General features: G+C 40.5%; 1 protein-coding gene across 3 annotated transcripts in view; it reads left to right on the top strand.

The window, feature by feature from the left end:
* The first annotated feature begins 14,891 nt into the window (after window positions 1-14,891).
* Window positions 14,892-27,267, top strand: part of NOC3L (NOC3 like DNA replication regulator) — a 51,081-nt gene continuing 38,705 nt past the window's right edge. For all 3 annotated transcript variants that reach the window (XR_608285.3, XR_008620007.2, XM_003825379.4), the window contains exons 1-8: window positions 14,892-15,914; window positions 16,875-17,082; window positions 20,556-20,688; window positions 21,441-21,598; window positions 22,181-22,237; window positions 23,647-23,777; window positions 25,680-25,841; window positions 26,334-26,427. Coding sequence is in view for 1 of the 3 variants with exons in the window: in XM_003825379.4 (XP_003825427.1) it covers window positions 15,906-15,914; window positions 16,875-17,082; window positions 20,556-20,688; window positions 21,441-21,598; window positions 22,181-22,237; window positions 23,647-23,777; window positions 25,680-25,841; window positions 26,334-26,427 (952 nt within the window). In the remaining 2 variants the exon portion in view is untranslated. The remainder of the gene's footprint in view (window positions 15,915-16,874; window positions 17,083-20,555; window positions 20,689-21,440; window positions 21,599-22,180; window positions 22,238-23,646; window positions 23,778-25,679; window positions 25,842-26,333; window positions 26,428-27,267) is intronic.

Raw genomic sequence — 27,267 nt, 5'->3', positions numbered from 1 at the left:
TTCCTTGTCTGTAACTCCTTTCTTAAATATACATTTTAAAGGCTTTAGTTTTTTACAATGCTGTTTCTCAGTGTGAATTAAAGGCTTCTGATACACACTGTCAAATTGCTTTTCAGAAAGATTGTGTGTTCCCTCCCTGCACTGTAAGAAAGTGCCCATCTTCCTGAATCCTCACCAAAGATAGATTATATCACTTTAAAAAACTTCCCAACTTTATAAAAGGACTTCTCTTTTTAAATTACTTCTTTTTTTTAACTACAAATGAAGCTGAACCTCCTCCCTACCCTGACATTACTTAGCCATTTATATTTCTTCTTTCAAGACTAAGTAAAATTTGTGTTCGGTCCAACTAGCTTCCAGTTCACCTTAGTGACTAGATAATCCTAAGAAGTGTTTGAAAATTGAAAGGTCATCTTGGATAAGCGCACAAATTATGTGCTAAAATATAATCTTAAAGTACTTTAGATGTTTAGCAAAAGGCAACAGAAACTTCCATTAGAAGACAGTGATTACTTTTTATTTTATTTTATTTTTATTTTTTTTGAGATGGAGTCTCGCTCTGTCACCCAGGCTGGAGTGCAGTGGCATAATCTTTACTCACTCCACCTCCCAGGTTCAAGCAATTCTCCTGCCTTAGCCTCCCAAGCAGCTGGGATTACAGGCATGCCCCACCACGCCCAGCTAATTTTTGTATTTTTAGTAGAGACAGGGTTTCACCTTGCCTGTAATAATGGTGGCTCACGCCTGTAATCCCAGCACTTTGGGAGGTCGAGGCAGGAGGGTTGCTTGAGCCCAGGAGTTAGAGACCAGCTTTGGCAACACAGCAAAACCTAGTCTCTACTAAAAATAATTTTAAAAAATTAGCCAAGCATGGTGGTGCACCCTATAGTCCCAGCTACTTAGGAGGCTCGGGTAGGAGGATTGCTAGAATCCAGGAGTTCAAGGCTGCAGTGAGCCATGATCATATCACTTCACTCCAACTTGGGTGATAGAGCGAGAACCTGCCTCTAAAACAAACAAAGAAATAAACAATAACAGGACCCAGCTTATCTTCACGTGTACAGGATGAGAGGAGGCTAGAAATCGTCCCACTGCCAACCCCGAGATGAATGCATATTTGACTTCTTCCTCTACTCTACGTTTACTTTATCTTACATAAACTGCAGATTTACTGAGCATGAGACAAACACAGAATTGGCTGTTCCTCCACATACATACAACATGTGGATTCAGTGAGAAATAATCAAAGCCTTAAAAGACTGTAACCACTTACCTAATTTTTTTCTACTCTCCCCTTTTGTTTTGTTTCCTCCTTCCCCATCCAGCCTGCTTTCTCCTCTTTAAAAACTGAACCCCTCAAAACCCTTTTTGGAAAAAGTGCGAGCCACAGATTCTACTGTGGGTTTTTTTTTTTTTTCCCAGACACTTTCTCAACCTTGACAAAACAAACCTCTAAACTGATGGAGACCTATCCCAGATACTCTTTTTGGTTTATAAGACCCAGTTGGCATGATTTAGTCAAGGGCATGCATCAACTATCACCCAGCAGTTGTGCTCCTGGTTATACCTTTCAAGGAATTTTCTCACAGGTCCCCATGAGGACATGTTGGAGGATGTTCATTAAAGTGTGTGAGTGAAGTCCTTGTTGTGTGAGGTGAAAAGGAATTGGAGACAATCCAAAACTGGAGTAAATATGTACTAAGTGGCAGATGAACCACCCTGGAGCACTATGCAGCAATTAGAAACAACAGATTAGATATACAAAGAGCAGCTTGGACGAATATTAAAAACATAGTGCCAAGTGAAAAAAGAAATGAAACTAATAAAACAATATCATAGACATAAATTAATAATATATATACAAAACAGTCATTTTTTTACAATAACATGTTTCAAAATGTATATTAAACGCATTAAAATGGTTGCCTATGAAAGAGAGGAGAATGGAATTGCTGAGAGGAGATAAAACTGAATATACAGATAAATTTCAAAAAGCAAAAGAGAATCTTTGCATTGATGATAATGTGTCAGAAACTGAGAAAGTTGTTAACTCTCTGAATTCAAGGTGAAAGGAGAAATAAAGGAAGGAAGGAAGAAAGGAAGGAAGGAAAGAAGGAAGGGAGGAAAGAAGGAAGGGAAGAGGGAGAAAGAAAGCAGGAAGCAAACCCTGAGCTGTGCTCCTTTTAATAAAGCTGTGCTTCCTTTAATCACAGGGCTTTGAACAAGCTGTTTCATCTACTAGAAATTTCTAATCACCACCACACACACACACACACACACACACACACACACACACACACACTGTTGACTCCTATTTTTCTCAATCTCAGTTCAATCATTATTTTTTCTGGAAAAGCCTACTGTAACCTCCTTGACAAGGCCATTTTTCCTTATTATAATGTGTCATAACAATATATACTGTCTTTTTTGGACATTAATTACAACTAAAACTTTAAAAAATGTTACATCTATTGATGTGGTTCTTTGATTTATATCTGCTTCCCACTAACAGACCATAAGCTCAACAAAAGCAGGAATGGCTCTTTTCTTTTTCTCAGACCCTGACAGAGTGGCTGACACAGAGTAAGTGGTCAATTCATAATTGTTGCATAAATGATTTCATAAAAGTATAAATGAATGAACTGAGAAGGGTAAACATAGGAAAATGGAGTGGTGTTGCACAGAGAATGGGGGTAGGGGTGTGAGTTGAACTGTTTCTCCACCACAAGATATAAGGCTTGTGGTGCTGGACCTGGCCAGGTTATAGCAGCCAAGAACGTTCCATAAAAATACATTAGCAACTCCAACCTGATAGTTGACCTAGCCATGGAAGACCTCATTGGATCCTTGGTAGATCAGACCATAACTGGCACTCTTAAAAACTCTTCCTATCTGCCTGTAGTTCCGTCTACTCAGGAGGCTGAGGTGAAAGGATCGCTTGAGCCCCAGAGGTTGAGACTGCAGTGAGCTAGGATGGTGCCACTGCACTCCAGCCTGGGTGACATAGCAAGACCCTGTCTCAAAAAATAAAAAATAAAAAATGAAAAAATAATTTAAAAAAACCTCTTCCCATCAAAAAGTATCAGGAATGAAACTCTAAGATATATTCCTACCAGTTCAAGAAGTTCCTGTATAAGCCATCAGTCTAGCAGACTAGTCACCAACACAAAAGAGGGCACAAAATGTCTCTATATCAATGTTTTTCACACTATGCGTGTGACCCATTAGTGAGTCATGAAATCAATTCCATGAGTCACAATGAACATTAAAAAACAATAAAACAAAATAATTTTTAGAAAAGATAGGAAAAGAAATTCAAGATGGAAGGGCTGTGCAAATAGCCTCACAGTAGTTCTTGAAATTATTAGCCAGAAAGAAGAGGAAAATGATTCTCAGGTTTACCGCACCTTTTGTGTGCCAGGTACTTTGCATACATTATCTCTACTCACTGGTAGCATTGTTGTCCGCATATTTATTTATTTATTTATTTATTTATTTATTTATTTATTTAAAGATGGAGTTTTGCTCTTGCTGCCCAGGCTGGAGTGCAGTGGTGCAATCTTGGCTCACTGCAACCTCTACCTCCTGGGTTCAGGCGATTCTCCTGCCTCAGCCTCCTGAGTAGCTGGGATTACAGGTGTGAGCCACCGTGCCTGGCCATTGCCCCATCTTTAAAATGAGTAGAAGCTGAGTCTTCATCCATGCTTTTTGTCAGAAACCATTTAGGATGCAGACATTGAGAAAAGTAGAAAAGGGGGAAAATTCACCAGGAGTGCTAAGTAGGAGGGAAAGGAAAGAAGAGAGAGAAAACCAGAGTTTAGCAGAATGCAGGAGGATATTGGCTAAACTAAAAAGGGAGATGACTATGAAAACAGTACTTTTTTTTTTTCTTTGAGACAGAGTCTTGCTCTGTCACCCAGGCTTTAGTGCAGTAGCACAATCTTGGCTCACTGCAACCTCCTCCTCCCGACTTCAAGCAATTCTTGTGCCTCAGCCACTTGAGTAGCTGGGATTACAGGCATACACCACAACGCCAAGCTTATTTATTTATTTATTTATTTTGAGATGGAGTCTCACTCTGTCATCCAGACTGGAGTGCAATGACATGATCTTGGCTCACTGCAACCTCCACCTCCCAGGTTCAAGAGATTCTCCTACCTCAGCCTCCTGAGTAGCTGGGATCACAGGTGCGTGCCACCACGCCCCGGCTACTTTTTGTATTTTTAGTAGAGACAGGGTTTCACCATGTTGCTCAGGCTGGTCTCGAACTCCTGACCCATGATCCGCCTGCCTCAGCCTCCCAAAGTGCTGGGATTACAGGCTTGAGCCACTGCGCCCAGCCATTTCTTTATTTTTAGTAGAGACAGGGTTTCTCTATGTTGGCCGGGCTGGTCTCAAACTCCTGACCTCAAGTGATCCGTCCCTCTCAGCCTCCCAAAGTCCTGAGATTACAGGTGTGAGCCACCACGCCTGGCCTTGAAAATAGTACTTTTGACCTAAAGCTAAAAGTAAATCTACAGGAAACAACTCACCTGTAGAATGGAGAGTAAGAATAGGCTGGACCAATAATACATACTGTCATCCTGAGATTTAAACTCTAGATGTGTGGGTCTCACACTCAACTGCCCTTAGGGACTAAAAAGGCAGATAGATATTAGAGAATAGAAAGTAGCAGGGCCTATGGGGAACTACAGAGTGCATACTGAGCATATGCTCCAACCAAAGGCATTCAAAAATCAGTTAAAAAATCTCTCTCTCTCTCTCTCTCTCTCTCTCTCACACACACACACACACACACAGAGTTTTAACCAAATAAACAATTTCACTGACAGAGTTTAGTCCATGGTCCTCCAGTTTGTGCTTCCGTGACTGCATTAAACTCTAGAGAAAAGAGCTGACCGTGTCAAAGAAATAGATAACAGAAAACACCCAGAACAATCATAGTCCTTGAAATCTGCAAAAAACAGGGGTACATGGGTCTGTACTTAGGATTCATCTTAAATCATTAGTTAAATTCAGTTAAACAAACCAGTAAATATTTATTGATTCTTCTTAGGTACAAAGTACTAACCTAGGTATGGGGGTTATAAAATAGAGTAAGTCACTATCTCTATACTTTGGTATTTAGTTCTCAGTTCAGGTCCTATGAAGTTTTATGAATGGGCAGTCATAGAGGGTTTAAAATAATCTTTCTCCACTTTGGGAAGCCGAGGCGGGCGGATCACGAGCTCAGGAGATCGAGACCATCCTGGCTAACATGGTGAAACCCCGTCTCTAATAAAAAAATACAAAAAAAATTAGCCGGGCGTGGTGGCGGGTGCCTGTGGTCCCAGCTACTCCGGAGGCTGAGGCAGGAGAATGGTGTGAACCCACAGGGCGGAGCTTGCAGTGAGCTGAGATGGCACCACTGTGCTTCAGCCTGGGCGACAGAGCAAGACTCTGTCTCAAATAATAATAATAAAATAATAATAATAATAATAATAATAACCTTTCTCTTCTGCTCCACAGAAAACGAGTTTCTTATGTTGTACATGATTTAAATCTCGTCTTCCTGATCCTTTGGCTTTAAACCTGTTATAGCACTGTAATGTTCCTTTTTTTTTCTTTTTTTTGAGACAGAGTCTTGCTCTTGTTACCCAGGTTGGAATGCAATGGCACTATCTTGGCTCACTGCAACCTCCGCCTCCCAAGTTCAAACCATTCTCCCGCCTCAGCCTCCCGAGTAGCTGGGATTACAGGCATCCTCCACCATACCTGGCTAATTTTTGTATTTTTAGTAGAGACGGGGTTTCACCATCTTGCCAAGGCTGGTCTCAAACTCTTGACCTTGTGATCCACCCACCTCGGCCTCCCAAAGTGCTGGGATTATAGGTGTGAGCCAGCGCACCCGACTGTAATGTCATGTATTCTAAAACTGGCTCTCTTGTCTACCTACATAAAAACTATTTATCTAGTCATAGGAAAATATTTTTAAATTCCAGTGCCTACCCAGTCCCAATATAGATATTGAACCCCATTCTGGTGGTTTTAAAATATGTCCACAGTTCTTTGATACTCTTCCCTTCAAGAGGTGAAGCCCAATTCCCCTACAATCGAGTGTGGTTTAGATTAAGTGACTTACTTATGACAAACAGAATAGCAGATGACTTTCAAGACTAGGTCTTAAAAGGTATTAGAGCTTTCCTCTTGCTCTCTCTTGGATAACATGCTCTAGGGAAAGCCTGCTGCTTTGTCATGAAGACACCCAATTAGTCCTATGGAGAGGTTCACATAGTGAGAAGCCGAAGCTTTTTTTCCAATAGACATATGAATGAACCATCTTAGAAGTTAATCCTTGAGCCTCAGTAAAGTCTTCAGATGACTGCAGCCTTGACCAACATCTAGATTGTAAAACATCCAGAACCAGAACAAACCTGCTAAGCCATTCCTAAAATCCAGATCCACAGAAAAAGTCTGAAATAATGTTTATTATTGTTTTAAGTTGCCAAGTTTTAGGGCAACTTCTTAAAGAACAATAGATAGCTTATATACCTACTAGGACTGACATGCTAAATCATATTGTTTTGGAGCCTATCTTTTTCACTTCCTTCCTTTCCTCCACTTCCCATTTTTTGCCCCCTCCAGAAACTGGCAATTCCCTTTCTTCTTCCCTGGATGTTAAAAAGTCCTAACTAGGATATTTAAAAGTCTTTTTCCCCCTAATGGGCTCAAGAAAGAGATTCTTTAGGGGCAGATCCTCATCTTCTTCTTCTTTTTTTTTTTTGAGACGGAGTCTGGAGTCTCGCTCTGTCGCCCAGGCTGGAGTGCAGTGGTGCGATCTCGGCTCACTGCAAACTCCGCCTCCCGGGTTCGCACCATTCTCCTGCCTCAGCCTCCTGAGTAGCTGGGACTACAGGCGCCCGTCACCACACCTGGCTAATTTTTTGTATTTTTAATAGAGACGGTGTCACCGTGTTAGCCAGGATGGTCTCGATCTCCTGATCTTGTGATCCTCCCGCCCTGGCCTCCCAAAGTGCTAGGATTACAGGTGTGAGCCTCCGCCCCCGGCCCCCTTATCTTCTTTTTAGTGTGACAGATGCTGGAGTAGATATCCGGATCAGTTAGACTTCTCATCAGTCTCATGGATATCCACTGATTTTACTTACCTATGCATTTATTCGCCCAAGTGAATTTTAAGTAAGATCAGCAGTAGCAGCTTGGAAAATGAAGGAAAGAAATCAGAAGCATAAATGCCACCCAACCAGGTCTTTGGAGTATATGCACAAGTATTTCCAAATTTGTAACCAAAGGCAGGCAGGACTTGAACTTTGGTGATAGGTAGAGTACAGAGTTTTTGTTTGTTTGTTTGTTTGTTTGATATTGGGTCTTGCTCTGGTGCCTAGGCTGGAGTACAGTGGCACGATATTGGCTCACTGCAAACTTTGCCTCCCGGGTTCAAGTGATTCTCCTGCCTCAGCCATCTGAGTAGCTGGGATTACAGGTGTACACCATCATGCCTGGCTAATTTTTGCGTTTTTAGTAGAGATGGGGTTTCTCCATGCTGGCCAGGCTGGTCTCGAACTCCTGACCTCAGGTGATCCACTTCCCTTGGCCTCCCAAAGTGCTGGGATTATAGGTATGAGCCACTGAGCCTGGCTTGGAGCACAGAGTATTATTAATAAAATAAGTAGGTAAACAATTAGCGGGGTATGGTGGTGTGCACCCATGGTCCCAGGTACTCTGGAGGCTGAAGTAAGAGGATCACTTGAGCCCAGGAGGTCAAGGCTGCAGTGAATCATGATTGAGCCACCGCACTCCAGCCTGGGCAACAGAGTAAGAGCTTGTCTCAAAATAAAAATAATAAATAATAGTAAATTTAAAAAATAAAATAAGTAGGACTGGCATTGCGGGAGGTGTGAGGATGATATACATGATACCTTAGATGTCAGTTTATTTGATAGTTTCCTTCCCATTCAGCTATACTTCCCAGCAGCTTTGGAATAGAGACCTAGAGACAATACATCCTTGTTTTACAGAACGTTCTTTCACAGCGAGCTCCTAGCAGAGTCTGGTACAGAGTGGAGGGTGAGAAACTATTGCTGCTCAAAGGACTATCAGAAACTGTGCATGACTTTGTGCATGGCATCCACTTTTCCTTCCCTAGGGACTTTGAAAGACAATGAATAAATAAAGAATGGCTTTGAACAATCAATGTAAGTAAAGAAACAGGAAATGTCATTTCTTAGCTTAATTTATCAACAAACATCTTAAATAAAAAAGAACATGTATCACAACCCTAGGAAAATACCTCTAAAATTTTTCCCTGACCATAATATTGCAGATTAGGAAAACAGCTTAAGGCATTTGATCCCTTTTGTTGGAAAACTATTCCCACTAGCAGGACTGGCATCTTGTTATGTTTCCCATCTGGTGTAAACACAAACTTGGCCACACTGTAATATCTAATCCTGTAATTCATTAATTAAATAAAAACAAATTAAACACAGCTAATATTTATATCATAAGATTATTGAGGATTCAATGAAATAATTCATATCTAGGGAAACATAAAAATTACCTAAATAAGTGGTACGCTGGGGTCCTCTGAATTTGATCTTGAGTTGAATCGTGTCCCCCCTCCAAAAAAAAAAAGATATGTTGAACTCCTAATCCCTGGTAACTATGAACATGATCTTATTTGGAAAGGTCTTTGCAGATGTAATAAAGTTAACATGAGGTAATCAGGGTGGGCCCTTAATCCAATATGACTAGTATCCTTATAAGAGGGGAAGACAGACATGTGAAGACAGAGGGACACATGGAGAATAATATGTAAAGATGGGGGCAGAGATTGGATTGATGCATCTACAAGCCAAAGATTGCCAAGGATTGCCAGCTGTCACCAGAATCCAGGACAGAGGCATGGAACAGATTCTTCCTCAGAGCCCTAAACATAAACAAACAATGCCAACATCTTGATTTTAGACACCTTGCCTCCAGAGCTGTGAGATAATAAATTTTGGTTGTTTTAACCCACCCAATTTTTGGTTCTTTTTTACAGCAGCCCAAGGAAACAGATACATAAGGACTTGAGTTCAAGTGGTTTATTTTGAAGGTGAGTCCAGGAACCATTTCTAGCAGGGTGGGGTTGTGAGGCAGGGAAGCAAAGGACACTAATAGTGTGTGCTGATGAGTAGGGTATCTCTGCAGGTGGAACTCAATCTTTGGGAGACAAAGTGGAAGATGTCTTAGAGCAGGGGTCCCCAACCCCGGGACCACAGACCTGTACCAGTCCGCGGCCTGTTAGGAACTGGGCTGTACAGCAGGAGGTGAGCGGCAGGTGAGTGACATTACTGCCTGAGCTCCGCCTCCTGTCAGATCGGTGGAGGCATTAGATTCTCATAGGAGCTTGAACCCAACTGTAAACTGCACATTCAAGGGATCTAGGTGGGACGCTGCTTATGAGAATCTAACTAATGCCTGATGATCTGAAGTGGAACAGTTTCTTCCTGAAACCATCCCCCACCCTGATCTGTGGAAAAATTATCTTCCTCAAAACCCGTCCCTGATGCCAAAAAGGCTGGGGAGCGCTGCCTTAGAGGTGTTCTACCTCTGAGGATTAAGGACATTGGTATGTTTTTGTTATATTTTATTGGTATATTAGCTTTCTATGGCTGCTGTAACAAATCATCACAAATTTGGTGGCTTAAAACACAGAAATTTATTCTCTCACAGTTCTAGAGGCTGCAAGTCTGAACTTACTATCACTGGACTGAGCTCTAGGGGAGAGTTTGTTCTTTATCTCTTCCCCTTTCTGGTGGCTGCTAGAATTCCTTGACTTGTCTACATCACTCCAATCTCTGCCTATTGTAGTCACATTACCTTCTTGTCTGTCTGTGTGAAATCTCCTGTCTCTTAAAAGGATCCATGTGATTGCCCACTTGCATAATCTCTTCATCTCAAAATCTTTAACTTAATCACAACTTTGCCTGTATAAGTTAATATTCATGTTTCCAGGGACTTAGCCTTCATATATTTGGAAGTCATGTTTCAGCCTACCACAATTGCTATAGTTATCCTTCAATTACCATTTGTTGTTGATTGAGGATGCTTCCAGTGGAAAAATCTGTGGCACTTCAGACCTGCCCTACAGGGGTCCAGAAAAAGTCCTTAAGTGAAAATTTGCAAGTGCTCAGAGGACTTTTTCAGCATGTATGGAACACGAAGTACTGAGGATATGTAGACGAGACACCAACAACATTTGTGTAGGGCCCCCAGGAGACCTCCCGCACAGCCCCTTGCGGCTTTCTGTGTCCTGAATAAAAAATTAGAGTGCCTTGACTGCTCTGTGACCTAGCCATCTGCAGGTTCATCCCAGCAGGCTTCAACACAAACTGGGGCCTTGAACAGTCCCAGGCACTGGTAAAAGTATCTAAGTTGTTGCCCAAAACACTGGAAGTTCTGGCTCAGGCCCTGAGTCACATACCTTAAACCCTCATATAAACTCCGTACCCTGACCCCCTCACTGTGGACATACCTAGGTCCACACCCCTTTTCTCTCACTGTCCATCATGAGGATTGCTACAGCACTCTGTAGGTAAGTTCTTCTAACAATTGTTTTGGGTTGATCACCCCGGCATTTAGTGCTTCTTTTGGCCAGGCACGGTGGCTTACGCCTGTAATCCCAGCACTTTGGGAGGCCGAGGCGGGCGGATCACCTGAGGTCGGGAGTTCGAGACCAGCCTGACCAACATGGAGAAACCTTGTCTCTACTAAAAATACAAAATTAGCTGGGCATGTTGGCACATGCCTGTAATCCCAGCTACTCAGGAGGCTGAGGCAGGAGAAGCACTTGAACCCGGGAGGCGGAGGTTGAGGTGAGCCGAGATCGTGCCATTGCACTCCAGCCTGGGCCACAAGAGTGAACTCTGTCTCAAACAAAAAAAAATAAATAAATGCTTCTTTCTATGGCATCCCAACTGGGGGCCTTTTCTCAAGACAGTTTGGGACACACCGTTGTGGGAACATCCCTGTCGCTGCTTTTGTTTGCTTTTGAGATGGGGTCTTGCTATGTTGCCCAGGCTGGAGTGCAGTGGTGAGATCATAACTCACTGCAGCCACTAATTCCTGGCCTACCACTGCTTTTGGGGTGATTCAAGATGCGGGTTCAGCAGGACAAAAAATCTGCTACATCATTATTCTAATGTTTGCTATTATTTTGGTTTTTGGTTAATACTTTTAATTTAATAATTAATTATAATTATTAGCTATCTTAACCTAATTTTCTGATGCACCACAATATAAATTATTTGTACTACCTGAGTGACCTTGCTTAGAACAAATTATCCCATCTATTTAAACTTTGTCCTTTCTCCTGATCTCATTTAGGTATACATTGCTCTATGACTTCCTCTAAAGCAGCTTTTCTTTATTTTTTAGCACCTATGTGATCTTTTCTATTATTCTCTATTTGGTAATTCATAATTATCATTCTCAACTACACACAAACACACACACACACAATTTCTCAACAATATTTTAACATTTTCAAAGGTAGAGACCATGATATATGTATTTTCAAATCCTTTTTTTTTTTTTTTTTTGCGATAGCCTCACTCTGTCGCCCAGGCTGGAGTGCAGTGGCACCCTCATAGCTCACTGTAGCCTTGAACACGTGGCCTCAAATAATCCTCCTGCCTCAGCCTCCCAAAGTGCTGGGATTACAGGCAGGAGCCACAATGCCTGGACAGTAATATCTAAATATTACTTAAATATTACAGTTATGTTTTTTTAGCTCTCTGATAGTGAGTTTTTTTTTTTCCCCTTGGCTGTAGCACTATCTCAAAGGTCTGAACAGAGATTCTAGACTCCTTCCCTCCCCTGGATTTTATTTTACTTTAGTTTAGTTTTGTTTTTGTTTCCCCTGAATTTTAGGAAGGGAAACAGAAAGAGGCCTAGGCAGAGCCAAGCACTTCGACATAAGGGAGGACTGTATATTGTACAATTCCAGGGGCGTCATTCACAGTTTATTTGTAAAGATAGCAAACTTTTTTTTTTTTGATCTATGACAGTGAAGTGTCTTAAGGACATGGAAGCTTTTTCTAATTTCCACAGGTCCCCTTTGGGTGAGCTGTAGGGCAACCTGCCTGCCTCTTTTATGTCTAAGATGATTGACAGTGATAACATCCAATTACGACGTTTATTTTCTAATTTGTGATACTGAAGTGTGGGCTTTTTCTATCGCCAAACACTTACTACAAAGTGACAAACATTCATATAGTCCCTTATTATAACTTACGTAAATTATCTTGTGGTACTGGAAAAAAAGAAGCCTTGTTTATTATTCCATGTCCACTTAGTGACAGTTTTCAAAACTGTTTGTTTATAGAAAATGGATTAATTATAATACGGTAAATGGCCAAGAAAGCCCTTGCTTGTTGACAAAGATCTCTGGAGTATTTGGGATTCTAGCTGTGGGTAAAAGAAAGAAATAGGGAATGTTACAAGAGGTACAAGTGAAGAAAAATAGTTCTTTTGAACATGGTAATGTGAAGTCCCATGGTTAGGAGGTAGAGCTGTCCAGGAGGCAGGTGGCTACAAGAATGAAGCTTGGGGAAGAAGTATAGGCTGGACAAAATCTCTTTGTAATAGGTAGATGGATGAAATCACGCTGGAAGAGCAAGTAGAGCAAGAAGAGTGGTAGACAAGTGGGCCAAGAGTAGAACCCTGAGAGTCATCTACAATTGAAGAAGCCTAAGGAGGAAGAAATGGAGGTAGGAGGAGAACCTGGGGAACAGGCTATTAGGAAAGCCAAGGGAATCAACATTCTAATGTGTGAAGGGAGATACGCGTAGCATCAAAGGCAGCAGAGAGATCTAGTGAGGTTAAATGAGACAGAAGTAATGTAATTCCGTACACAATTAGAAAAAACTCACAACACTTTGGAGGTTCTTGGTGACCTTAATTAGATCAGTTTCAGCGGAATGTTATGGGCAAAGCCACTTAAGTTCTTAACAGACTTCCTGAAAGTGCTAACAGGAATCTCCAGGTACAATCCCTATGATACTAGTTTGGGAAAGCCCAGTGACCCTTATCAGCTCAAGTGTCCAGGAAAGCTCTAAGGGATCTAAGAGGATCTGGAGTTCAAATGGGGCTTGGCAGTGGATTGAGTGAAGAAGAGATGACACAAAGGTGGACACACAGAATTAAGAAACCAGCAAGATTAAATGGAATTAAAAGGAATCATATAAACTTCCATTTTTGAGTATTTTCGAACAACAGGCTGCTCGAATTCAAGATGGGAGAGATTTAGCTTGGCAACAATTGCTTTAAAATGATCCAGAGATTTTAGTTGATTGTAAACTTAAAATGGGCCAAGAGTATGACACAGTTCTTAAAAAAGCTAGCACATGCTGGGCATGGTGGCTCATGCCTGTAATCCCAGCACTTTGGGAGGTTGAGGTGGGAGGACTGCTTGAGCCCAGGAGTTTAAGACCAGCCTAGGCAGTATAGCAAGACCAAATCTCTGCAAATAATATAAATTAGCCAGGCATGGTGGTGCGTGCCTGTAGTTTCAGCTACCCAGGAAGCTGAGGTGGAGAATCCCTTGAGCCTGGGAGGTTGAGGCTGCAGTGAGCTGAGAGCTGCCACTGCACTCCAGCCTGGGCAACAGAGAAAAAAATAAAAAAAGGCAATCTTTATATTAAAAAAGAAAATACTAGCACAGGATTGGGCTATGACAATAGAGAAGAGAAAGTGGAGACGCTAAAAGAATACTTTTTTCTGGAAGTAGGGACAAGTAGGAAAAGAGGCACATAAAAGAGCAATTAAAGGGAGATAAGTTTATTAGAACAAATCTTAAAAATGGAAGAGATTTGAATATGTTTATAAGCTGAGGGGAAGGATCTATTAGAGAGGGAAAGAACACAGGAAAGAAGGGATAATTAATGATACAAGAATCTGATGAAGCTGGGAGGAGTTGGTTTTGAACTGGAATGGGGATGCCTCATCCTTGGAGAGACTGGAAGGAAGGCTAAAAGGATGGGAGTGACTGTAGATATGTTGATATGCTTGGGAGGGAATTCAGGCACTTGGGAAGAGCACAGGCTGATGTTTTCCACTTGTTTGATGAAGTAATACTCCAGCGGGACAGGCTCTGCTGTTTCTGACACTGTGTGGAAGGAGACAGAGCAAGGAAGAAGTTGGAAGGGAGGTTGAAAGAAGAGTGCCAGATGGACCTCTTGGTCTTTGTGGTGGGATCAGGAAATTGGTACTTTTTTCCCTCAGTCTCTCTAAGAGCAACACTATTCAAGGGGCTCAGAACCCTTTGAGCCGCACTACTGGCTTTTCCCACCTGCTCAGGACTGCGAGGCCAGACTCTGTGTCAGGGCCATGCTCAAAAATCATAGACTCAAAAAAACCCACAAAAAACTTGAAGTGGAATGCTTAAATTTATTGAGAAAAAAAAGTCTTTGCGAGACAAGCACTTTGGTACTCTTAATCTTGCAATCCATAAAACTTCCTGTAAAAATGAACGACTTTAGGCCGGGCGCGGTGGCTCATGCCTGTTATCCCAGCACTTTGGGAGGCCAAGGTGGGCGGATCACGAGGTCAGGAGATCGAGACCATCCTGGCTAACACGGTGAAACCCCGTCTCTACTAAAAATACAAAAAAAATTAGCTGGGCGTGGTGGCGGGCGCCTGTAGTTCCAGTTACTCGGGAGGCTGAGGCAGGAGAATGGCGTGAACCCAGAAGGCAGAGCTTGCAATGAGCCCAGATTGCGCCACTGCACTCCAGCCTGGGCGCCAGAGCAAGACTCCGTCTCAAAAAACAAAAACAAAAAACGACTTTGGTGAAATTACTAAGCAGACAGAATTTACCCAAAGTTGTAAGATACTGAAATGCAGATACAGTTTTTTTTTTTATTTTTATTTTTTAGACAGTCTTGCTCTGTCACCCAGGCTGGAGTGCAGTGGTGTGATCTCGACTCACTGCAACCTCTGCCTCCTGGGTTCAAGCGATTCTCCTGCCTCAGCCTCCCGAGTAGCTAGGATTACAGGCGCACGCCACCATGTCTGGCTGATTTTTGTATTTTTAGTAGAGACAGGGTTTCACCATGTTGGCCAGGCTGGTCTCGAAATCCTGGAACTCAGGTGATCCACCCGCCTCGGCCTCCCTAAGTGCTGGGATTACAAGCGTGAACCACCGCACCCAGCCACGGATACAGTTCTTTATCAGCTAATGGTCAAAAATTAAAGCAAAAAAAAAAAATTGCAAAATAAAACACTAAGAATCACAGACTTTTAAGTGACCAAGGCTGATGAGAAATCATTCGCCATGCTACAAACACGGCCAGAATGTCCGTCGAGGGGTAGGCATTACACACAAAAAATAAGCTTCTTTCTGCCCTCAGGACTGTATGGAGGAAAAAGACTACGAAAATCAGTATCTATAACAGCATGAGATAAGCAACGTGAGGAGAGGCACAAAATGCAACGAGGTGACCGAAAAACCAAGTCCTCTCATTCTGAGAGGAGGAGCCCGATTTCCCCAAGGTTTTAAAAGAAATAAATAGGGCGAGAGTCAAAGAATCATACTCAGATAACCTTGCAAAATGCGCCCCTCCCGCCCGGCTTCCCGCCTTTGGCACCGACGCCCTCGGGGCTTCCCTCGTGCCAGTCCGCGCGCGCACGCCGGGGCGCAACCGGCCCAGGGCCGCGAGACAGTCACCGCGAGAGGGCGCGAGCCCGAAGCTGTCTACGGAAATCCCGCCCTCACTTCCGGCGGCGGAGGATTGGGAGGGACTGAAGGCCGCTTCCGGCTCTGGTAGTGTAGGGGCTTCGGCACGTGTGTCATTCCCCGGGATTTCTGTAGTAACCCTGCTTCTGGTGAACTTGTCTGGCCGGCATTCATTTAAGGCCTAAGGATGAAAGCGGTAAGTGTCCTCAAAAGCCCGGTCGCCGCGGCCTAGGGCCCCTCCGGGTGATAGAGTCACTGCCTGAGTTAGCTTTTAGGCAGGTTTTCACCCGTGTCTAGGGGGCGGTGGTTTAGACTGGGGGCTTTCCATTCCTTACACCGAGCTCATCCTTGGTTACCCACTGTGTGCGCGCACGACTTCAGAGTATCACGAAGAGACAGGCACGGAGTTTTGCATGCGTGGGATTTCATACTTTGAAGGAATTTTTCAAGACCGTCTTTCGAACTCGTTTTTCACAAATGAGAAGCAGGGTCCTACCCTCAGCGAGTTTATAATGTGAGTCACGGTACCCATGAAGGGTAAAGAGATAGAAAAGCAAGTGATTTGTCCTGGTTCTCACAGAAAATAAGAGGTAGTCCTGGGGTTCAGGACTAACTTTGGGATTTCTGAATGAGGAGTCACCAGCAAGAGAAGTGGAGTCCAAAGATCCGAATTCAGTTTTGCCCTCCTTAGTTTATGGGTCTTTTGGCAGCTTCATCAGTAATATGAGGATAACAGCAGTCAGTACTCAACTAGGCTGTTAGAGGTGATTTGTTGGAGCACTTTGTAAATAATAAAATCGTAGATAAATGTAAATTTTATTAAAGACAGCCAGCATTTTGCTTTGAATGTGTTAAACTACAGATGTGTTAAACTAGCCTTGAATAGCCACTTACCACTACTAGATCAGTGGTTCTTAACCTGTTTGGGGATCGTAGAACCCTTTGAATTGCTGTGGATTGGGATTGAATAACTGATGCTGTAGCGCTCTTCTGTAGGATTAAAGCCATCGTTTGGTTTTAGCTTTTATATGCAAGTCTGTGGCTGTGGGACATTGAAATTGTGGAATTGGTCTAATGAAATTTGTAATCAGTTCTCTTTAACCTGATTTAAAAAATAAGTTTCTGGGTATGCAGTATTCTTTCTGTTATTTTCTAGAGAAGAAATAAAAAACAGATCCCAAGCTTTCGCAAGTTAATAAAAACTAGTAAAGTCAAACTTGAAAACAAGCTAAAAAATAAGCAGTTTAAACAACAAAGCACTCTCAAGAAGTACCGAAAAGAACAGAGGAAACTAAGGCAAGCTGTGAAAGATGCTGTGTCTAAGAAACCCATTCCATTGGAGAACCCAAAGGAAAAGCGACCAGGTAATTGTGAAAACATCATGTGCTCTGGTTTCCATTGATTTATTCTGAAGTGTTCTTCATGGAAATAACTTTGCTTTCTAGTAATTGCTTTTCTTGTTCTCAGATCTTCCTAGAGTGGGTAAGGATAGTAGTCCTATAGGACTGCTATAAAGCATATATGCTTTATCACAGTCAGTATGAGAAAACGTTTCAATACAGTATTCATTCAAGCTTGTGCTTTTAGTTTGTCTGGAAAGCAGATCTGAAGATGCACTACTTGGGAAAACAAACTGAAAGTACTCAGTTACATAAATATTGGGCAGTGTGCCAGTGCTGCCACTTTCCCATTCACCAGCAGTTAGGTAAGGTAAAAACATTGCTTGTCTCTGGTTCATTCTTCACAGTATTGCCAAGGTACACTTCTAAACTTCTGGCTTTCTTTTCATGTGGAAACTTGGGGTGAAATTGAGTTGTAATTGTCATGGTTATTTTGTAAAACTATCTAAAAATTCTTAAGTACTCAAAACATGTAAGGAATATGACTATTTTGAGTCAGGCTAGTTCTACAACTTTACTGGTACTTTTAGGGTATTCTTATTTGACTATATCAGATTATTAAACAACTATTCAGTCTTCTCAGGTCCATTTTTAAAAAATTATTATTATTATTTTAAATAGGGTCTTGTTCTGTCACCCAGGCTGGAGTGCAGTGTGCAAAAAATAGCCCACTACAGCCTTGACCTCCTGGGCTCAGGCAGTCCTCCTGCTTCAGCCTCCAAAAGTGCTGGAATTGCAAGGGTGAGCCACAGCACCCAGCTAAAGTTTTTTTTTTTTCTAATTTTGTGGGTACATAGTAGGTGTATATATTTATGGGATACATGGGGTACTTTGATACAGGCATACAATGCATAATAATCACATCAGAGTAAATGTGGTATCCATCACCTCAAGCATTTATCTTTGTGTTACGAACAATCCAGTTATACTTTTTTAGTTATTTTAAAACATAAAATAAATTATTGTTGACTATAGTCATCCTATCTATCAAATACTAGATCTTTTTCTATCTAAGTGTATTTTTGTACCCATTAACCATCCCTACTCCTATCTCCTCCAACTGCCTTTCCCAGCCAGTGGTAACCATCATTCTACTCTCTTCATGAGTTCAGTTGTTTTAATTTTTAGCTACTACAAATAAGTGAGAACATGTGAAATTTGTCTTTCTGTGCCTAGCTTGTTTAACTTAGCATAATGGCCTTTAGTTTCATCCATGTTGTTGCACACAGGATCTCATTCTTTTTTGTGGCTGAATAATACTATGTTGTGTACATGTACCATAGTTTCTTTTATTATTATTATTATTATTATTATTATATATTTTTTGAGATGGAGTCTCTCTCTGTTGCCAGGCTGGAGTGCAGTGGCACGATCCCGGCTCACTGCAACCCCCAACTCCCCAGTTCAAGTGATTCTCTTGCCTTAGCCTCCCGAGTAGCTAGGATTACAGGCGCACACCACCACATCTGGCTGATTTTTGTATTTTTAGTAGAGCCGGGGTTTCACCATGTTGGCTGGGATGGTCTTGATCTCCTGATCTAGTGATCTGCCCGCCTTGGCCTCCCAAAGTGCTGGGATTACAGGCATGAGCCACTGCGCCTGGCCCCGTATTTTCTTTATCCATTCATCTGTTTATGAACACTTAGGTTGTTTCCAAATCTTGGCTCTTGTGGATAGTGCTGAATGAACATGGGAGTGCAGATATCTGTTGGGTATACTGATTTCTTTTTTTTTTGGATTCATGCCTAGCAGTGGGTGGGATTGCTGGATTATATAGTAGTTCCATTTTTAGTTTTAGTTTTTTGAGGAACTTCCAAACTTTTCTCCATAGTGGTTGTGCTAATTTACATTCCCACCAACAGTGTATGAGAGTTCCCTTTTCTCTACATCCTTGCCAGCATTGTTACTGCCTGTCTTTTGGATAAAAGCCTTTTTAACTAGGATGAGATGATATCTCATTGTAATTTTGATTTACATTTCCCTGATGATCAGTGATGTTGAGCACCTTTTCATATACCTGCTTGCCATTTGTATGTCTTCTTTTGAGAAATGTCTATTCATATCTTTTGCCCATTTTTTAATGGGATTATTAAATTTAGAAGGCTCATTTAAAGTAGATAGGAGTGCCATTCTGTGCAGTGTGTACATTTATATAGCAAGATTTACTAGGTTTTTTTTTTTTGTTTTTTTTTTTGAGACGGAGTTTCACACTTGTTGCCCAGGCTGGAGTTCAGTGGCGATTTCTGCTCTGCTCATTGCAATCTCTGCTCTGCTCATTGCAATCTCTGCTCTGCTCGTTGCAATCTCTGCCTACGGGATTCAAGTGATTCTCCTGCCTCAGCTTCCCAAGTAGCTAGGATTACAGGCATGCGCCAACACGCCTCACTAATTTTTTGTATTTTTAGTAGAGATGGGGTTTCACCATGTTGGCCAGGCTGGTTTTGAACTCCTTGCCTCAAGCAATCCACCCATCTCGGCCTCCCAAAGTGTTAAGATTACAGGTGTGAGCCACCGTGCTCAGCCAAGATTTACGAGTTTTAATGGGTCAGGAAGAATTGTAAGTTCTACTAGGAAAGATGCTAAGATTGTTTTATTCATAGTTGAATCCTCAGTACTTCAAATAGTGCCTGGCACTTAGTTGACTTTTTTAATAAAAAGAGGAGATGGAGAAAGAGAGCAAGACGCAGACAGTGAGCAGAAAGAGAAGTTAGAATGATCTGTTGTTGGGATTTTGTTAGATGTGAGTGCCTGAAGTATTGAAAGAAAAATAGTTGAGGATATTGGCAAGAGTGTGGTTGAAGTGATAATCTTGCAGTCTAAGTGAGGGAGTGAAGACAGAACACACTGGTAGATAGAAAGTGGAGTGGTCAGTGGATTGAAAGGTTACATAATTGGTTAAGGAAGAAGTGCTGTGGAAGTAACTGAATGGGAACTGGAAGGATAAAAGCTTGTGGTCAGAGAGAGGGGTGAGCACCAGGGTTTGGAATGTGGCTATTAGAGAGGCTGGCTGAAATGGAATACGAAGTGAAAGTAATTGGAGATGAGAAGGAGCTGAGGGGCTAAGTCATTGGTTTTCAAATGTCCTGAAAGGCATTTCAGAGTATGTGGAGACATTTAGTTTTTGGTTGTTACAATAACCTGGGAATGCTATCGGCATTTAGATTGCAGGAGTCAGAGATGCTAGCATTTTTCCAGACTCAGAACATCCCAGTACGACAAAGAATTGTTTGCCTAGCATATCAGTAGTTCTTCCATTTAGAAACACTGGGCTCAGCTGTGAGCCATGGCCCACCCCTGTAATCTCAGCATTTTGGGAGGCTGGAGTGGGAGGATTGCTTCAGAAAGTGTAAGCTTTTCCTGTTTAAACCCAAAATGCAGAGAGTTCTACATCTCTGATACTTGTTTCTAATTTTTCTTTGTGTGTGTGTGTGGTACAGGTAAAAGGATTGAGAGGGAAGAAGAGGAAGAAGAAGAAGCCCTTCCTTTAGATATGATGGATGAAGATGACTTACAGTTAATGAAGGATTTAGGACAAAGAGCATCTTTTCTAACAAGAGATCTTTCTTCTAGGTAATACTTCGTTTGGGTTATAATTATTCATATCCATTTAGTGTTAAAAACTTGGTTCTGAATTTCACTTAGGTGGTTCAAGGTGTTCATCTTTGAGCACAATGTTTACAAAGAATAAAGTATTATTTAGCTTATTTCCTAAATAAAGGAGGTTCATGTATAAGACAAGCTGATTTCATTTAATGTACATCTTTCTTTTGAGTCTGAATAGTGAAGTAGAGTGAATGGAGGAAGAATGCTGTTCTCACTTTGAGGTATTGGCAGAACAGTTCTGAGTTCTTTACGGCTATGATTTCACTTAATCCTCATTACCCTGCTGGTAGGTCTTATTCCCATTTCCAGAGAGGAAACTGATGGTTCCCTGCAGTCACAAGGATCTGGAATTTAAACTTGGACCTTTTAAACTCCAAAGTCTATGCTATACTCTGAAGATTTTGGGAAAGTAAGAGTCACACTTGGTTTTATGAACTGTTCTTCAAAAAGAATCTGCTGTAACTTTCACCTTTATTTTGCATCTAGAGGGAAAACTGGATGTAGCCAAAGTTTGAGTTTGTGTGGTAGGTTGTTTACCCATTTTATTTATTCATTTGCTGTTTGAGTGCCTGCTATGTGCCAGACACTAGCCTAAGTGCTAATATCCATATACCTATTGAAAGTTGGCTGGTGGTTTTTCTGTACTTTTGAAATGATAGGTCTCTAGATAACTTTTTAGATCTATTAAGACTGAAAATTGATCTTTTTTTCCCCTGCAGTGAGCCTGTTCATGCGAAGAAACGGAAGCATGAACGCATTATAGATAAATATGAAAAAATACCAAGAACTCTGCAAACTGCACCAGAGAAGGAACTGATTCATTTACTTCCTATCAAAGATAAAAGTGGTATAATCCCACAGACTAGGGAGAAGCCAGGTGAATCTAATAAACTGGTAATATTAGTTGAACTTTTACCCCCTTACTGATATCATGTGTTTTTTTTCACTCAAAATCTAATTTTACTTTAATTTTACCCATATCTACAAAATATTCAATTAGTCTTATAGCAAGCTTGATGATTTGGGCCAGAATTATAGATTATCTCAGGTACCAATTTGTACTGTGAGGACAACTGACGCTACAAGGTTCAGGTGATTTTCTTTTCACTAAATTTTGTTGTTTCTAAAATTAGAGCATATTAACTGTTCTTGATTAGCTTTCTTTTTTAATGTATCTTCTTTTGTATGTGAAATAAAACAGAAAAGTTCAGATATCAAAGATGTGAATTTACATGGTTTATAACAAAGCGCATACCTATAAAACTACTATCCAGACAAGAAAAAAAACTACTGCTAGCTTCCAGAATCCTCCCTTGTGCTCACCTCAGTCACTAATTGTGTTCTTCCCATAAAAGTAACTGCTATCCTGAGTTTTATCGTAATCACCTCCTAGCATTTCTTTACAGTTTTTACCACTTAAGTATATATCACAGTTTTAATACACATGTTTTCCATATAGTTACTGATAGTAACAAAGATGAAGAGGATCAAGAAGAAGAGAGGGAACTTGAGGAAGGTAATATGTCTTTACAGGTACTAAATTGTTAATTGAGAATTAATTTTTTTGCGTAAAAGTAAATGTGAGTTAATTTTAGATGAAATCTGGAAGGTACATTTTGGAGTACTGCTCATTTCAAGGTCACTTTGAACATTTTTCCACATTTGAAAGCTTCATCTTGTGGAATTATTAATAGATTATTTTTTTGATTATGGAAAAATTTACACAATCGTATTTGTAATATCTAGGCATACAAGAAGTGTGTCTTGTTAATTATTACTGTTCTGAATTCCTTTTAATTGTAAGAGAAAGACCTACTTAGAAATAACTGTTAACTTTTTAGCTTTAAATTACAAAAGCGATTCTGTAGTATGAAGTCATTTTGGTTTGTTTCTAGCACAATTATACTTGTATATGTTTCATATAATTGAATGTCAGTTTCTATTACCTAGGACCATTTAATCAAAGTTGAACTGAAATAATGCATTTTATTGTTTGAAATTGTATTAGTTTGGAATTTGTGACAGAACAATCTAGTTAAATTTTACTTTCGCGTAGCAGACCTCATTAATAGCAAAAATGAATTACAGGTCAACTGTTTAACTGTTTTCAGTCACCCATCATAAAACCATTACAGATTATGCTAGTGTTGATTAAATCTAGTTCCCTATGAATTTCCTAAGGTGGACATGTTTTTCTGTAGCCCAAAACTATGAAGTATTAGTTTGTATAAAGTAATATATAGTGTTAAAAACAAAGGAGAATATTCTGTACTTAAAAAAAACTAAATAGGATTATCCTATTTGTTAATTAATATGAATTATTTTGGGCTTATTAGCATAGAAGCTAAGAATATGAGCTCTAGGCTGGTTGCACTGGCTCATGCCTGTAATCCCAGCACTTTGGGATGCTGAGGTGGGAGGATCACTTGAGCCCAGGAGTTTGAGACCAGTCTGGGCCACATGGTGAAACCCCGTCTCTACAAAAAACACAAAAATTAGCTGGGTATTGTGGCTCACCTATGGTCTCAGCTACTGGGGAGGCTGAGGTGGGAGGATCAATTGAACCTGGGAGGTGGAGGCTGCAGTACGCTGTGATAGTGCCACTGTACTCCAGCCTAGGTGACCAAGTGAGACCCTGTCTCAAAAAAAAAAAAAAAGTTCTAGAATCAGACTGCCTGAGTTTGAATCCTATTTCCCTTTGGTTTATGAGCTTAGCCAAGTTATTTTCTCTTCCTTTGCTTCAGTTTTCTTATTTATAAAATGGGTCTAATGATAGTACCTGTATTGTTGAGGAGATGATGTGTAGTAATAAATACAAAATTCTTAGCTGTCGTCATTATTATTATTACTGTAAAAATATTTTATTAAGATTCTTGGATACTTGTAAGCAGAGGAATATGTAAGGGAACATCTAATCTGTTTTAGAGATCATTGAAGATCCTATTCAAGAGCTGACCATAGAAGAACATTTGATTGAGAGAAAGAAGAAATTACAGGAGAAGAAGATGCATATTGCAGCCTTGGCATCTGCCATATTATCAGATCCAGAAAATAATGTAGGTAATATTCATTTCTTTAGGCTCTTTGTATTAGGTATGGTGTAAATGCCTAATTGTTAAGATTCCCTTGTTACCTATAAGCATACACTAAAAGGAAAAGCATTAACTAAACATAGTAGCTGGGTTAGAGTAAGAGAGTAGACAGAATCTTAGCTTAATGCTATGTCTGAACTTAATTTCTTTTGTAATCCTAGAAAAGTTACTTAAACTCTCTGAATCTTATTCTACTCATCTTCATATATGAAAATACTGGACATATTATAACTCTAAAAATGTTTAAATTTATAAAATTGTATTAGGGAGGAGGAACCTGCTTGCAAATTTGCTTGACTTACCCGTGGAGTTTTTAAAAAGCGCGCTACAGGGGAAGTGTATGGAATTAGTTCAGGAATATTTGTAAGTTGAAAATATTTTAAGTGAACTAGAGCCAAAGTTAAAGTAAAGTGTTATTGTGCCATGTGTATAGTGGTTGAGTTAGTGATGGTTATGACACATGAACTAGAGAAATCTGAGGTTTAATCTTGGCCCTGATAAGTACTATCTGTGAGACTTTGGGTAAGTTATTTATCCAAGACTCTTTCATCTCTAAAAAAGGACAGTGTCTTTTTCAAAACTTTGTGGTGAGGATTATATGATGAAATATACGTGAAGTCATATAAAATGATATTATTATTGTTATGCTGGTGTCCCCAGCATACTATTATAACAAGTATTTGTTTATCAAATGATAGAATAGCTTATTTACATTTATAGAAGCAAATTTCATGTGGGAATGCTTTGGAGTAGTACTTGTCCTTTTCTAATGAAGTGAGGGGAAGATCTAGAGCAGAATTAGGGAAGAGAGATTTGGAATATTTCTTATGTGTATTCTCTCAATCATTACAAAACCATAGGCATAAGAGATTGATCTAATTTTACAGCTGGAAAATTGAGCCTTAAAAAACCCAAGTGATTTGTTCCAGATTTTAACAGCCACTGGATTGGAACCCAGATCTTCTACTCAGGAACCTGTGCTCACAGACAATAGTAGTTTATCAAAGCAGTCGAAACCATCATAGAAATTATCTTTGAAGCTCAAGTTAATGTGGCTATATTACATGTAATTCCTGATTAATTCATGTGTATGACTGATATATTTGGTTAATGTATATAACATTTTAGTATATTTTGAAAAGCGTTTTTAGAAAAATAGGACACACGTACTTTAGGAAAATCCAGCAAAAAAGAATTTCCCAAAATAGCTAAATAATAAATGTAAACTAATTTTTTAAAGTGTGTATTTTTCTAACTATATGACAAAAATATGATTACTGATATAGTTTGGAGGTGTGTCCCCTCCAAATCTTATGTTGAAATGTGACCTCTGATGTTGGAAGTGGGCCTGGTGGGAGGTGTTTAGATTATAGGGGTGGATCCCTCATGAATGGCTTGGTGCCATCCTTGTGGTAACAAGTGACTTCTCACTCTGGTAGTTCATGTGAGAGCTGGTTGTTTAAAAGAGCTTAGAACCTCCCCTATCTTTCCTGTGACATCCTGGCTCCCCCTTTGCCTTCTGCCTTGATCGTAAGTTTCCTGAGGCCTCACCAGGAGTAGACGCAGGCACCGAGCTTCCTCTATAGCCTGCAGAACTATAAGCCAAAATAAACCTCTTTTCTTTATAAATTGTCCAGCCTCAGGCATTTCTTTCTAGCAACACAAGAACGGACTAATACAATTACCTTATGACTTTAGTGACTTATCTCTTGGTAAAGTGAGCAGTGTCTGGAGTTTGGTGTGGCATGACTAGACTTGGAGTCATTGTGTGAATTCCGCTTGTTTTGCCGGATGTGGGGCTGTTGTCTTTTGTTCATAATTGTTTCGTCATGATTTCTCCAGCTTTATAAGCTATTTCTTTAACAGATTAAAAAATTGAAAGAATTACGTTCTATGTTGATGGAACAAGATCCTGATGTGGCTGTTACTGTTCGAAAGCTGGTAATTGTTTCTCTGATGGAGTTATTTAAAGATATTACTCCTTCATATAAAATCCGGCCCCTCACAGAAGCAGAAAAATCTACTAAGGTAATGCTAGACTGCTAGATATAATTACTATCTAAAATAACTAAACATTTTGGAGAGATAGACTTTTTTTTTTTGAGGCAGAGTTTTACTCTGTCACCCAGACTAGAGTGCAGTGGCGTGATCTTGGCTCACTGCAACCTCTGCCTTCCGGGTTCAAGTGATTCTCCTGCCTCAGCCCCCTGAGTAGCTGGGATCACAGGCATGCGCCACCAGGCCCAGCTAATTTTTGTGCTTTTAGTAGAGACGGGGTTTCCCCACGTTGGCCAGGCTGGTCTCAAACACCTGACCTCAGGTGATCTACCCGCCTCTGCCTCACAAAGTGCTGAGATTACAGGCATGAGCCACCATGCCTGGCCTAAACGACTGCCGCGTTTTTTGTTTTTTGTTTTTTTAAATAGTACTGGGTGTATACTAGACACCCATATTTTATACTAATTTTGGGGTTTTAATATTCTGATTTTAAAAAATGATTGACCTTTTTGGTCTTTTCAGACCCGAAAAGAAACCCAGAAGTTAAGAGAATTTGAAGAAGGCCTGGTTAGCCAATACAAGTTTTATTTGGAAAATCTGGAACAAATGGTTAAAGGTATATTAAACATATCTTCAAAGTTTGTAACATACTTAGCCTTGATCATGAAGGTGAATTCTGTACAGTGTTCTGTGTTGTGTAGTCAGAGGCAGGTATGGTCAGGAACAGAATCTAGAGTCAGACTTCCAGGGGTCAAATCCTGGCTCCACCACTTACTACCTATGTGATGGGAAAATTACATAGTCTTTCTGTGTCTCAGTTTTCGTGTCTAAAAAATGGAAATAATTATAGTACTTACCTTCCAGGATTATTGTAAGAAGTAACTGAGTTTGTAGATATGAGGTGCTTTAAACAGTGCCTAGCATGTACTATACACTATATTTTATCAATTATTAGTATTATTGCTGCAGTTTTTAGTAAGTAGTTGTATTTTTGTTGACTACAATGCATTTAACAAAATACATTGTTATGAACAGTTGGGATTTATTCTGCTGTTTTTTATTTGGAGGCATGGTAGTCAGGGAAGAAGGATAACTAGAGGCCAGGCGTGGTGGGTCACACTTGTAACCCCAGTGCTTTTGGAGGCCGAGGCAAGAGGATTGCTCGAAGCCAGGAGTTTGAGACCAGCCTGGGGAATGTAGTGAGACTCCTGTCTCTAAAAAAAAAAAAAAAAAAAAAAAAAATTAGGCATGATGGCCCATGCCTATAGAGCCCCAGCTACTGGAGATCTGAGCTGAGAGGATCACTTGAGTCCAGAAGTTTGAGCCTGCAGTGAGCTATGATTATGCCACTGCACTGTAGTCTGGGCGATAGAGTGAGACCCTGTCTCAAAAGAAATGAATAAATAAATAGAAGGATAACTAGAAATGGATACTTGCATGTCTTGAAAATGGATTT

Source organism: Pan paniscus, chromosome 8, assembly GCF_029289425.2.
Source record: "Pan paniscus chromosome 8, NHGRI_mPanPan1-v2.0_pri, whole genome shotgun sequence".
Classification (NCBI taxonomy): Eukaryota; Metazoa; Chordata; class Mammalia; order Primates; family Hominidae; genus Pan; species Pan paniscus.
Note: the sequence above shows the minus strand (reverse complement) of the source record. Positions and strands in the feature narration are given on the sequence as shown.